Source organism: Primulina eburnea, chromosome 9 (assembly GCF_022965805.1).
Source record: "Primulina eburnea isolate SZY01 chromosome 9, ASM2296580v1, whole genome shotgun sequence".
Classification (NCBI taxonomy): Eukaryota; Viridiplantae; Streptophyta; class Magnoliopsida; order Lamiales; family Gesneriaceae; genus Primulina; species Primulina eburnea.
This window is the reverse complement of record NC_133109.1, coordinates 11,884,061-11,897,934: the sequence shown is the minus strand read 5'-3', so window position 1 is coordinate 11,897,934 and position 13,874 is coordinate 11,884,061. Positions and strand designations below refer to the sequence as shown.

At 42.6% G+C, this 13,874-nt stretch overlaps 1 protein-coding gene across 1 annotated transcript; it reads right to left on the bottom strand.

Annotated features, from left to right (window-relative positions):
• Positions 1 to 7,082: 7,082 nt before the first annotated feature.
• On the bottom strand, positions 7,083 to 12,870 carry LOC140840726 (uncharacterized). Its single transcript, XM_073207897.1, has one exon. It carries the CDS (start codon positions 12,868 to 12,870, stop codon positions 7,471 to 7,473), a length of 5,400 nt encoding a protein of 1,799 aa, XP_073063998.1. The 3' UTR covers positions 7,083 to 7,470.
• Positions 12,871 to 13,874: the final 1,004 nt, after the last annotated feature.

The window sequence follows — 13,874 nt, the reverse complement described above, 5'->3', positions numbered from 1 at the left end:
TTTGGGTAGTGGTGGATCGACTCACCAAGTCTGCTCATTTTCTGCCATATAACCGTGATTTCACTTTCGATCGTATGGCTCGCTTGTATATTCAAGAGATTTTACGTCTGCATGGAGTGCCAGTCAGTATTGTTAGTGACAGAGATCCTCGTTTTACCTCACGATTTTGGGGTAGTTTCCAGTCAGCATTGGGCACTTCACTAAGTTTGAGTACGGCTTATCATCCAGAGACCGACGGTCAGACAGAGAGGACTATCCGTACAATTGAGGATATGATGCGAGCTTGTGTTATGGATTTCGGAACCGCTTGGCAGGATCATTTGCCTTTGATTGAGTTCGCGTACAACAACAGCTATCATCGTAGTATTGGTATGGCACCATTTGAGGCGTTGTATGGGCGACGTTGTCGTACTCCATTATTCTGGGACGAAGTTGGGGAACGACATGTTGAGGGACCGGAGTTAGTCCAGCAGGCTATTGATAAGGTTGCAGTAATCAAGAAACGGATTAAGATTGCTCAGGATCGACAGGCTAGTTATGCGAACACCAAGCGGCGACCTCTTTATTTTCAGCCAGGTGAGAAAGTGTTTCTCCGAGTTTCGCCTTTTCGCAGGATTTTGAGATTTGGTCTCAAGGGTAAGCTGTCTCCGAGATTTATTGGTCCATTTGAAATATTGGAAAGCGTGGGAGATTTGGCTTACAGACTTGCATTGCCGCCATACCTATCAAGTATTCATGATGTATTCCACGTATCTTTGTTGAGACGATACGTAGCAGATGAGTCTCACATCTTGCATCCCTCTGAAGTTCAACTAAATTCGGATTTGTCTTACGTGGAACGACCAGTGCGGATTCTCGATCGCAAAGACAAGGTATTGCGGAATAAGATCATTCCTCTTGTCTTAGTTCAGTGGCAGCGCAGAGGCACTGAAGAAGCCACTTGGGAGCTAGAGAGTCGTATGCGTTCGGAGCATCCAGAGCTCTTTTGAGTTGTACTGTAGTTGTACTATGGATGTGTGTGTGTGTTTTCCGTTGTAATCCAAATATCAGTTGTGTTCAACAACAATTGAGATATAATAACAATGTTGTTACTCCTTTTTGTTCATCCTATAAACCTGATTTCGAGGACGAAATCTTTTTAAGGGGGGGAGAATGTAGTATCCCGATTCCTAATTTGAGTTAATTATTGGATTAATTATTTTCGGTGGGATCGGAAGGACCGAACCGGGTTCGGATCGTCCGATCATGGTTCGGATCGTCCGAGCCAGATGTCGGATCATCCGAGCCAGGTGGCTGGACCCGTGGCAGACATGCAGAATTCGGATCGTCCGAGCAAGGGTTCGGATCGTCCGAGACAGGTGGCTGGACACGTAGAACGCATGCAAGGTTCGGATCGTCCGAAGTGGGTTCGGATCGTCCGAAGTGTACCGGATCGGAGCTTCCGAAGTGGATCGGATCGTCCGAACATTGGCTATAAATAGAGGCGCGAGGCTTCATTTCTTACTCGCCATTTCAGAGCGTTCCAGAGCGTTTTAGTCGTTTCTGAGAGGTTTCTAGTCTTTCCCGAGGTTCAGGCACTAGCAGGGAGCTACTGGCTTTGTAGCGGAGCTGTGCTCTAGTTGGGAGCTAGCGGCATCAGCGGGCTAGCGACGGACGAAGGTTTGGAATTGTATCATTATTATTTCAGGATTATCTAGTTAAGTCTGGTAGATAAGTTTTAGTGATGGTTTTCACTTGATGAATGGGCTTGGAATAGACCTGTTTGTCTGGTTTTCCAGTGGATTAGGATTGCAGTGATAGAGGTACGAAAGTACTATCCGAGATATCCTGGTCGAGTATACATTCTTATATGTGTTGCATGATTATGTGGTGCATTGATATATGTCATATGATGCATGCTATTATGTCACGCTGTATGATGCATGTTGCATTTCATGTTGAGCCGTATCTCCTTCGAGATAGCCTTTACTGTTGAGCTGTATCTCTTTCGAGATAAGCTATATCTTGTGGGGCCGCTCAGCCCTGTCTTGTGTTGTGGACGCATGGACACCGAGAGTACACAGTGGCCGACGGGTCCGGAGGGCTTCGGTGATCCGGGACATTTTAGGTCCACTTCTATTCTTGTAGTGGATGCAGTGACCCAGAGGAGTACTGATAAGCACGAATTATATAGTACTTTAGGGATATTATTTTGTCGTATTCGTGCTTATTTGGCATCTTTTTACCCCGAGTTTGGCGCTTATTTCGTTTCATTTTTTGCTGATTGTAGGTTTGACCAAAAGAGGAGAAAAGCCAAAGAAGTGAAAGAAATGTCAAACTCTGCAATGCCACGTCAGAAATAACCGGAAGAATAGGAAGAAAGCATGAACCAATACACAGACCCTTACACGGATCCCGTGTAAGGGTCCGTGTCATTCAACCACAAAAGAAGAATTTTGCCGAAGAGACACGGACCCGGACACGGACCCCGGAGACAAGTCCGTGCCATTCAGTTACCAAGATTGCATTTACAGAAGCTAGACGGACCTCTGGACGGACCCATACACGGGGTCCGTGTCCGTCTTCACAAGAGAAAGTCAAATTACAGAAGCTACACGGACCCCACTCCGGAGGCTGATACGGGGTCCGTGTCCATGATATCGGATGATGAATTTGGCGAAGATTTGCTCGAGATTTGGAAGAAGAATAAAAAGGAAAAAGACAAAACAAAATGGGGGTTGAATTTCGAGAGGGCGGCCGACTTTGGAGTTTTTGGAGAGGAATTTCATACTTGTGAAAGAAGGCAACGGCTCGGAGAGAAAATCGAGGGAGAAAACGACGCGCTTCACACGCATATCTGCGCGCCATCGCTGAGATTTTCTCGTCTCTTTTAATTTTCTAGCTTTTTATTCATGAATTCAATTATTAAATTTGATTTTGGTTTTGAATTTATGGAGTAGTTTTCTTTTGTGATCGGGACCACGATAGGAACAAACGACTGATTTTTGTTATTCATTGAAGTGTTTGATTTATAAAATTGTTCTATGTTATTGATTAATATTTGTATAAATTTCGTGCTTTTAATTTGGCCAATTATTTGCATGTTTGTTGTTTAATCTTGACTCGAAAGAGAATTGGTTAAATTTAGCTTCAAAAATATTAATCAACACGCGGTTAAACCGACTAGAAATAGTATTCGGTTTCAGTGTGCGATTTTAGGCGACAGCTGTAATTCTTCGTGGATAAATGCGTTTTTGTTTAATTAAATTCAATTAAAAATAATTGGACTGTTAAATGAAAATAGGATTATAAATTCTAGAAATGGATTTATAATTAAATTAGGGAATTGCATCGTGACAGCGAATAATCTGTGGTTAAATTGTTCCAGTGCGTGATAAAATCTGAGTTTGTTACCGTTGTGTGTCCCGGTCATTTTATTTAAATTTAAAAATCCCCAAGTTCCAAGCTTCTCTGAAATTTGCTCTTAGTCATTAATTTAGCATAGCTTGGTTTAATTTAATTCGTTACATCTTACAAAACAATCACTCTTTATTGTTCGCCTAGATTAAATAAAATAATCGAATCTTAGTAATTAAATAATAGTCTCTGTGGGATCGATACTTGGACGTCTGTCCAATTACTATAACTTGACCTAGTTCGCTTGCTAGAATTATTCCCAACCGAAATCGTCGGACAAGTTTTTGGAAAGCCAAGGCTCACGGCTACAATAAAAGATAGGGAATCAAAAGTGAGATACAATAAGCATTATTCCTGTAGCACATTCATTCAACTTTCGACTCGTCAACAGTTATTGTCTTTTCATCAATTCCAGAGCTCTAGCGTCTCCTTTTCTTTCTCATTGTTCACCCACTTTCACCCAAAAAATTTTGTTTCGGGTGCTTTCAACACTGCACATTTTCCTCCTTTTTCCTTTTCTGTCAACATTCTTTTTTTTTTTTTTTTTTTTTTTTCATGAATAAAAATTCATAGACTCCTTCACACATATCTCTTCAATCTATTGGAGTATTTCAAACATTTCAATGTGCACAGGAGTTTTATTTCTCTCACATGTAGGTAGGAAAAAGTGTATAGGCTATGATTCAGGTAGTTGATGTGGGACATTGAATAAGTGACGAATGGGGGCTAACTGTGTGTCATTGACACACACCATTCGATTTTTTTTTTAGGCTCAAAAGGGGTCGCTAGGGGCGATGAATGATGTGTCGGTCAGGCTTGAAAGGCTCAAACGGTCCAAAGATCGCCTAAATCATCCCTAAGTCACCATCGTTCGTATTTTCGCTTCGAGGGCTAATCAGACAAGTTCTAGGGATCGTTATTCGATATCTTTTTTTTTTTTTTTTTTCTTTTTTTTTCTTTTCTTTTTTTTTTTTTTTTTTTTTTTCTTTTTTTTTTTTTTTCTTTTTTTTTTTTTTTTTTTTTTTTTTTTTTCACAATTCACCAATTCACTATCAATGAGTAAAAGTTTGACCACGTGCATTGAACAAAATGTTGATGCAAAACTGGTTCATGTTAGACTCTCTCCTTGAAACTACGACTCCTCTCACTCAATACTAGGCATGAAGCAAATTTCTGGGTGATCCCAAAATCTAACAAATTAATCAGAATATCAAGTGAAACAGGAGTTCGTTGTCAAAAAATAATCTCATCCTACGTGAAAAGTGTTGTTAAGTGTTGTGCAACGATGTGTAACAAGACTGACCCACCCCCACACTTTGATAAGGACACTGCCCTCAGTGTAAAGCAATATAAAAGCAACGAACAAGACAGTTAAAGCAAAAACACTTCCCTGGACAATTTGCGAGCAAGTGGTGAAGATGCGGTAGAAATCAGCAACTCCTGAAAAGCACGACATCGAATACACAAGGAAACGTAAAAGGGCATAGGAGAGACACACAAATACACGATCAAAAATCAACAGATACTAACGATAAAGATCAAGTCTGACAACGTCGATAACTGCATAAAAAGAGCGAAATCCAGAAAAACAATAACATCCTCTACACATCCTAACAAAATAAACTACTGCTCGTCGGCGGAGTCCGTATCCAAATCTTCCATGTCGTCAAGGCCAGATCTGTCAAAGGGGGGCGCGGAGACATCGTCAGCAGAGGGCTGAATCCCTAGATGATGCTCGATGCGAGCCATTCTGGTGCTGAGGTTGTCAAAGGCATCAAACATGGAGGAGAAAACCTGTCGCATACCTCTTGGGGCTCGCTGTCGAGGGGGTGCACCAGCTTGAGGGCCGGCCTGGTCATCGAAACCCGCTTCTTCCTCCTCGACACGGGCTTCCCAGGCTCGCTCGTCAATGGTAGGGGCAGGCACTGGTGGGTCACGACGGTGACGAGTGAGATGGCTACTCCTAGGGTTACGATACCACGCACCCTGTCGAAAAATGAAATACATGCCCTGCATGGCCTGGGGGGTGAGCATCTGTGTGGATGTGGGCAATAACGAAGGCTCGCCGGTGAGATCAACGCCATGGGCTGCTAAGATCCGAGAGATGATGATCGGGAAGGGGGCATGTGGTTTCTTGTTCTTTGTCGGGTCGATATGCGCAACAGAACGCATATGAGACATGATGATTGATGCCAAAGGAATCGCCGGAATCGCCCCCAAGCCATTCAACATCTTATCAATAATGTAGAGGTCCATCAGACGAACCTCATTGTTTCCGGCCTTCCTCGGGATTATGTTAGCCCCAGTAAAATAACAGATCAGGCGATCAATGAGCGGAATATGCGTCGGAAGAACACTGAAACGGGAGCCGGTAGGGGATGTGACATATCGGAGACGGTGCCGAGCCTCAGGGATCCGGTATGTGCTGTCGGAGTGAAAAAAAATCGACTTGGTTAAACTCCACCCAAGGGCCATCATTGGGGACTCCCAAAAGTAAGGCTAGATAAGCACTGGAGATGTCGATGGGGACGCCCTTGACGTACGTGCGGATCGATGTCAGCCCTGTTTTGTCTTTCTCTTCGAAATTCGCATAAAACTGCCACACTAGATCAGGGTAGTATGGTCCGGATATGTCCAACAAGGGTCCCCACCCAAACTTTTCGAACTCGGCCCGTATTGGTACCTCTTGATCAATCCGAGGGTGGATAGATTTTTCCACAATCATGGGATTTGTGTGCAGTGCCGAGTACCAGTCAGAGTTCTCGATGGAAGTGAATTTAGAAGCATCAAATGATCTCCTGACTGACCCAGAGGATGAAGAAGCACCGGTCCGAGCGCGCTTACCAGTCAACTTGCGAGGAGGCATTATGACTCAAGCGAATAAGTTCCAACAATTCAAACCACCAATAGCAAATACCAATAACCCAACCAACGATCAAGCATCAACAGACCCCAACGCAATGATAAAGAATCAACACCCAAATTACAAGAGACCACAAAATAGGGCTCCAATAACAATTTATCCCCAAAACCACAGAAAACGTGATAACACCGATACCCTTGAACAAGTAAATCCAGCAGAACACAAATCGACCAAACAATACCCAATCACTAATCCACAAACGCGCAATAATCGAACGGAATGCACAGACACACCAATGCGGAGGACCGGAAAATGGAATGCAGGTATAGCCACGCTTACCAGAACATAGATGATGGTGCAGTGGTGAGTTGTGGGCGGCGGCTCGGCAGGAATCGGTGGTGGAGCGGCGGCGGTCGGCGATGTGAGTGGTGGAAGGCGGTGGCGTGCGGGCGGTGCTGCGTTTGGAGATGGAAAAGGGAGTGTGGTGGTGGTGATATTTGAGGGTAGCGGACGGCAAATGCGGCGACGGGGCGGCGGCGGTCGGCGATGTGAGTGGTGGAGGAGGGAAATCGATTTTTGGGGGTTTAGGGGTTGAGGGGAGGGAAGTCGCGATTTTATTCAGAGAAGTCCCGAAATTTAAGGGCACGGACCCCGTGCTAGGGTCCGTGTAGAGGTCCGTGTACCTACTGTATTGCAGCTATTTGGAAAGTGACAGACACGGACCCCGTGTAGGGGTCCGGATCAAGGTCCGTGTAGCTACTGTATATCGACCAATTTGAGCATGAATGACACGGACCCCGTGCTAGGGTCCGGAGGGGGTCCGTGTAGCTACTGGATCAGAGAAAAAAAATCGCACAAAATACGACCCAACCCAAAATGATGCTATGCATGTATAATTCTTTAGATCTAAACATGTAAATTGAAGCTCAATCAAGAACACAAGATGCAAGAATTGTACAGAAACTTCCCTGGTCTGTTCGAGATTTTGAAACCGATCGCCCGATAAATTCTTTCACGCTTGATAAATTCCACCGCCAGTAGATAAATTACCTGCACCATCATTCTCTGAGATTAACTCACTAACTAGATGAATAAAGCAAAAAAATAAAGAGAACTAAAATAAAACAGAGGGAAAAACTAAAATAAAACACTGGGTTGCCTCCCAGCAAGCGCTAAATTTAGAGTCGATAGCCTGACTGTACTCCCTTGATTCAGTTGGGATCCTGCAGATCCACTGTGGTCGGCTCATCGGGTATGGCACCACCATGATAGACCTTAAGCCTATGTCCATTCACTTTGAAAGATCCGGTTGCCTCACTAGTGATCTCCACTGTCCCATATGGGAAAACTTGCGTGATGGTGTAAGGACCGGACCACCGAGAACGCAACTTACCTGGCATCAATTTCAGTCGAGAATTATATAATAATACCTGTTGGCCCACCAAAAATTCTCGACCGACAATGTTCTGATCATGCCAGCGTTTGGTTTTCTCCTTGTAAAGCTTGGTATTCTCGTACGCCTCCAACCTAAACTCATCCAATTCGTTTAGCTGCAGCACTCTCGCGTCACCTGTGGTTTTAGCATCAAAATTCAGAAATTTGGTGGCCCAATAAGCCTTATGCTCAAGTTCGACAGGTAGGTGACATGACTTTCCATACAACAATTTAAAAGGAGACATGCCAATGGGGGTTTTGAAAGCAGTGCGGTACGCCCAAAGTGCATCGTCGAGTTTTCTAGACCATTCTTTCCTCGAAGCACCGACAGTCTTCTCCAGAATGCGTTTAAGTTCTCGGTTCGAAACCTCGACTTGGCCACTAGTTTGGGGATGGTAAGGTGTGGCCACCTTATGTCGGACCCCATACTTAGCCAATAGACTGTCAAATTGACGATTACAAAAATGAGTACCCCCATCGCTAATGATGGCCCTAGGTGTGCCAAAACGTGAGAAAATATTTTTCATAAGAAATTGAACAACAACCCTAGAGTCATTAGTTTTGCATGCAGTAGCCTCTACCCATTTAGACACGTAGTCCACAGCCACCAAAATGTACTTGTTCCCAAAAGAAACCGGGAACGGCCCCATGAAATCTATACCCCAAACATCAAATATCTCACATACCAAAATATTATTAAGAGGCATTTCATGTCGTCTAGAGATATTACCTGTACGCTGACAATTTGAACATTTTGTAACATACTCATGCGAATCCTTAAACAAAGTAGGCCAATAAAAACAAGACTGGAGGACTTTGGACGCAGTTCTAGTTGCCCCAAAGTGGCCTCCAGCCGGACCAGCATGACAATGAAACAAAATTTCACTTACCTCTTCCTGGGGTACACATCTACGGATTATACCGTCTGCACATATTCTAAACAAATAAGGGTCCTCCCACAAATAATATTTCAAATCAGAGAAAAATTTCTTCTTTTGTTGGTATGTAAAATGGGGAGGAATGAACTTACTTGATAGATAATTAACAAAATCGGCATACCATGGTAAACTGTCGATTGCAAAGAGTTGCTCGTCTGGGAAGTCATCACGAATAATTGCATTACCTGAACTTGGATTCTCCAAACGAGAAAGATGGTCTGCAACCTGGTTCTCTGTTCCCTTCCTATCGATGATGTCCAAATCGAATTCCTGCAAAAGAAGAATCCAACGAATTAGCCTTGGCTTTGCATCCTTTTTAGCCATCAAGTATTTCAAGGCGGAATGGTCAGTATGCACGACTACTTTGCTCCCTATGAGATACGATCTAAACTTATCAAGAGCAAAAACCACGGCAAGAAGCTCCTTCTCTGTAGTGGCATAGTTCAGTTGGGCGGCTGACAGTGTCATACTAGCATAGTAGATGACATGAATGCATTTATCCCGTTTTTGGCCCAACACTGCCCCTAGAGCTGTGTCACTTGCATCACACATCACCTCAAATGGCGACCCCCAATCAGGTGCTATCATCACTGGTGCGGTGATCAACTTCTCCTTCAGGACCTGAAATGCCTGCACACACTCATCAGAAAAATCAAATTTCACATCTTTTATCAGTAAATTGGTCAGTGGCTTAGAAATGCAGGAAAAATCTTTGATAAAACGTCTATAAAACCCTGCATGTCCTAAAAAACTACGCACTCCTCGGATGTTTGTTGGGGCGGGGAGTTTCTCTATCACTTCAATCTTAGCCTTATCGACCTCAATCCCCTTTTCAGAAATTTTGTGCCCCAACACTATCCCCTCTCTCACCATAAAATGGCATTTTTCCCAGTTCAGCACCAAATTTGACTCCTCACATCTCTCCAAAACTTTAGACAAATTAATCAAACAAGTATCGAATGAAGAGCCAAACACAGAAAAATCATCCATAAATATTTCAATGAAATCCTCAATCATATCATGGAAAATTGCCATCATGCATCGTTGGAAGGTCGCTGGTGCATTACATAGGCCGAATGGCATTCGTTTATATGCAAATGTCCCATAAGGACAAGTAAAAGTGGTTTTCTCCTGATCTTCAGGGTCGATAGGAATTTGCATATAACCTGAATAACCATCCAGGAAACAGTAAAAAGGATGTCCAGCTAACCTTTCCAACATTTGATCAATAAAAGGGAGGGGGAAGTGGTCTTTACGGGTGGCGTCATTAAGTTTCCTATAATCAATGCAGACACGCCACCCCGTAACAGTTCTGGTAGGAATTAATTCATTATTTTCATTCTTCACAACAGTGATCCCACCTTTTTTCGGAACAACTTGCACTGGACTAACCCACCTACTATCAGAAATTGGGTAAATAATACCTGCGTCCAGTAGCTTTATCACCTCTTTCTTCACCACCTCTTGCATAGCTGGGTTCAGACGTCTTTGAGGTTGGGTGGATATCTTGTGGTCAGCCTCCATCAGAATTTTGTGCATGCACATGGAGGAGCTGATCCCCTTGATGTCCGCAATGCTCCAACCTATTGCTTTGATATTATCCCTCAGAACTCGCAGCAGCTTTTCTTCTTCCGTACCTGTCAAAGTAGAGGACACTATTACTGGCAGTTTATCACAATCAAGCAAAAACAAATATTTCAAATGAGAGGGAAGAGGTTTCATCTCTAAGATTGGGGCTTCTTCAATGGATGACCTTAAAGGTCTTGGGACATGCCCAAGCTCCCCAATCCTAGAGTTTACCGTTCTTGAAATCGGTCTGCCTGCTTCCAGATAATGCATGTATTCCTTCACATCCTCATTCTCCAACTCTCCTGAACATGAAACAGTCAAACAAATCTCCAAAGGATCTTCACCTATCAATTCCTGCAAACCATGCTCAACAAGCTCATCAGTAGCATCAATTCTAAAACAGTCAGATGTATCATTAGGATATTTGATGGACTGAAAAACATTGAACACCACACTCTCATCATTCAATCTCAACACCAACTCACCCTTGTGTACATCTATCAGAGCTTTCCCAGTGGCTAAAAATGGTCTCCCTAAAATAAGAGGAATCTCACGATCCTCTTCCATGTCTAACACAACAAAGTCCACTGGGAAAATAAACTTGTCAACCTTTACTAACACATCCTCTACAATTCCCCTAGGAAATTTAATTGATCTATCAGCTAACTGTAGAGAAATTGTAGTTGGTTTCACTTCACCTATTCCTAGCTTCTCAAAACATGAATAAGGCATCAAATTTATGCTTGCACCTAAGTCACATAAAGCTTTAGCAAAAAATGAAGTTCCTATAGTGCAGGGAATAGAGAAACTACCTGGATCCTTAAGCTTTGGGGGTAATTTATTTTGTAAAATAGCAGAACATTCCTCCGAAAGCTTAACTGTCTCAAAGTCAACCAACTTCCTCTTGTTTGATAAAATCTCCTTAAGAAATTTAGCATAGGAGGGCATTTGAGCTAAAGCCTCTGCAAATGGAATATTTATGTGCAGCTTTTTGAAAATCTCAAGAAATTTTGAAAATTGAGTATCCAATTGCAGTTGCTTAGCTCTTTGGGGAAAGGGGAGTGAATTAATATCAATATTAGAGTTCGAGTTTAGAGACTTACCTTTCTCCCTTGCATCCTCAGGCTTTGGCTTGGCTGATTCCTTCTCCTTCACATCACTTCCACCATCAATTGCCTCTTGCTTAGTGGGAGACGTCACCGTGACTGCATTGACACCCTTAGGATTCTTTTCCGTGTCACTAGGTAGTGAACCCGGAGCTCGTGTAGCCATCTGTGTCGCTAACTGCCCTAGTTGAGTCTCCACTCTTTGCATCATGGCATCATGATTTTGCCATCTCATCTCATTCCCTGCTATGTACTTGGCGAGCATGTCCTCAAGATTAGACTTGCTATCCTGTGGCTTGAAACCAGGTGGCATAGAAGGTCCAGCACCTTGTGGAGGTTTAGGTGGTTGTTGAGGAGGCCTTTGCTGTGCAGGGTGCTGTGGAGGATTAAACTGTAATGGCACCACAGCATTCTCGGACTGTCTCCACCCGAAATTTGGATGATTCCTCCAGCCTGGATTATAGGAGAAACTGTATGGATTGTTTTGCTGACGCCCCTGGTTTCCCAAATAATTTACTGAATCCCCTCCAAAACACTGTATTTCCTCACAAGGCAGATCCGGCATGAATGGCATGTCACAAGATGGACCACCAACCATTTCAGCATTTCCTTGGATCTGATTCACTGACTTGACTGGTATTGACTTCTGCGCTTGTAACTGTGACATCTGATGTGTCAATCCATCAAGTTTTGCTGTAATCGCTGTCAAAGCATCCATCTCAAGGAATCCTACTTTCTTCTCCCTGCGGTTGTCTTGCCAACCCACATTGCTCTCGGCCATATTAGATATGATTTCGAGCGCTGCGGTTGGCGTTTTCCTATATAGACTCCCATTTGCTGCCGCATCAAGCATAGATCTCACAGAAGGATCTACCCCATAGTAAAATGTCTCCACCTGTTGGCCTACTGAAAAACCATGTCTCGGGCACATTCTCAACATCTTTTTAAACCTCGCCCATGCTGAATTCAGTGATTCCCCATCTCTCTGTCTAAATGAAGTGATTTCATTTCGCAGTTGTGTAATCTTAGTAGGGGGAAAATACCTGTGCATGAAGAACTCAACTAGCCCATCCCAAGTAGTGATAGAACCAGCTGGAAGGTCGCGAAGCCACTCCATAGCTTCTCCTTGCAAGGAGAATGGAAATAGTCTGAGTCGAATGGCATCAGTACTCACCCCATTGCACTTAATCGTATCACAGATTGACAGAAAATTCTCCAGATGTGCATTGGGGTCTTCAGATGGTGCTCCACCAAACTTTACTTGCATTTGAATCATTTGGATGATGCCTGGCTTCAGCTCGAATGAGTTTGCCTGAATCGTAGGGCGGATGATACTAGACCCATAACCTCCAAATGCTGGCCGATGAAGTTCCATCAACGTGCGTTCATCCTCTTCTCCGGCCATTCTCTCAACTTCTGGTTTATGATCTATTTCAGATTCTGCTTCAGATTCAAATTCCAGAGTCAAGTTGTTGTTCCTTCGGGCTCTGCGGATACTGCGGAGAGTGCTTTCAATCTCAAGATCAAGTGGCACTAGATTCCTGACGTCTTGAGCACGGCTCATATAACACGAGCTAACCCCTGAAATCAAAAATTTAAGTGCACGATTTAAGCTCCAAGAGAAAATAAGTAGAATAAACAAAGGTAATTAAAATGCCAAAGAAAAGAATAACTGAAAAATTTAAAACTAAGAATAAAAGCCTAGTCTCAAACAAATAATTTATCCTAATATTAAATAAATAGTCCCCGGCAACGGCGCCAAAAACTTGTCCGACGATTTCGGTTGGGAATAATTCTAGCAAGCGAACTAGGTCAAGTTATAGTAATTGGACAGACGTCCAAGTATCGATCCCACAGAGACTATTATTTAATTACTAAGATTCGATTATTTTATTTAATCTAGGCGAACAATAAAGAGTGATTGTTTTGTAAGATGTAACGAATTAAATTAAACCAAGCTATGCTAAATTAATGACTAAGAGCAAATTTCAGAGAAGCTTGGAACTTGGGGATTTTTAAATTTAAATAAAATGACCGGGACACACAACGGTAACAAACTCAGATTTTATCACGCACTGGAACAATTTAACCACAGATTATTCGCTGTCACGATGCAATTCCCTAATTTAATTATAAATCCATTTCTAGAATTTATAATCCTATTTTCATTTAACAGTCCAATTATTTTTAATTGAATTTAATTAAACAAAAACGCATTTATCCACGAAGAATTACAGCTGTCGCCTAAAATCGCACACTGAAACCGAATACTATTTCTAGTCGGTTTAACCGCGTGTTGATTAATATTTTTGAAGCTAAATTTAACCAATTCTCTTTCGAGTCAAGATTAAACAACAAACATGCAAATAATTGGCCAAATTAAAAGCACGAAATTTATACAAATATTAATCAATAACATAGAACAATTTTATAAATCAAACACTTCAATGAATAACAAAAATCAGTCGTTTGTTCCTATCGTGGTCCCGATCACAAAAGAAAACTACTCCATAAATTCAAAACCAAAATCAAATTTAATAATTGAATTCATGAATAAAAAGCTAGAAA

Coding starts and splice junctions, on each gene's coding strand:
- LOC140840726 (XM_073207897.1), bottom strand. CDS start 12,870: ATGAGCCGTGCTCAAGACGTCAGGAATCTAGTGCCACTTGATCTTGAG.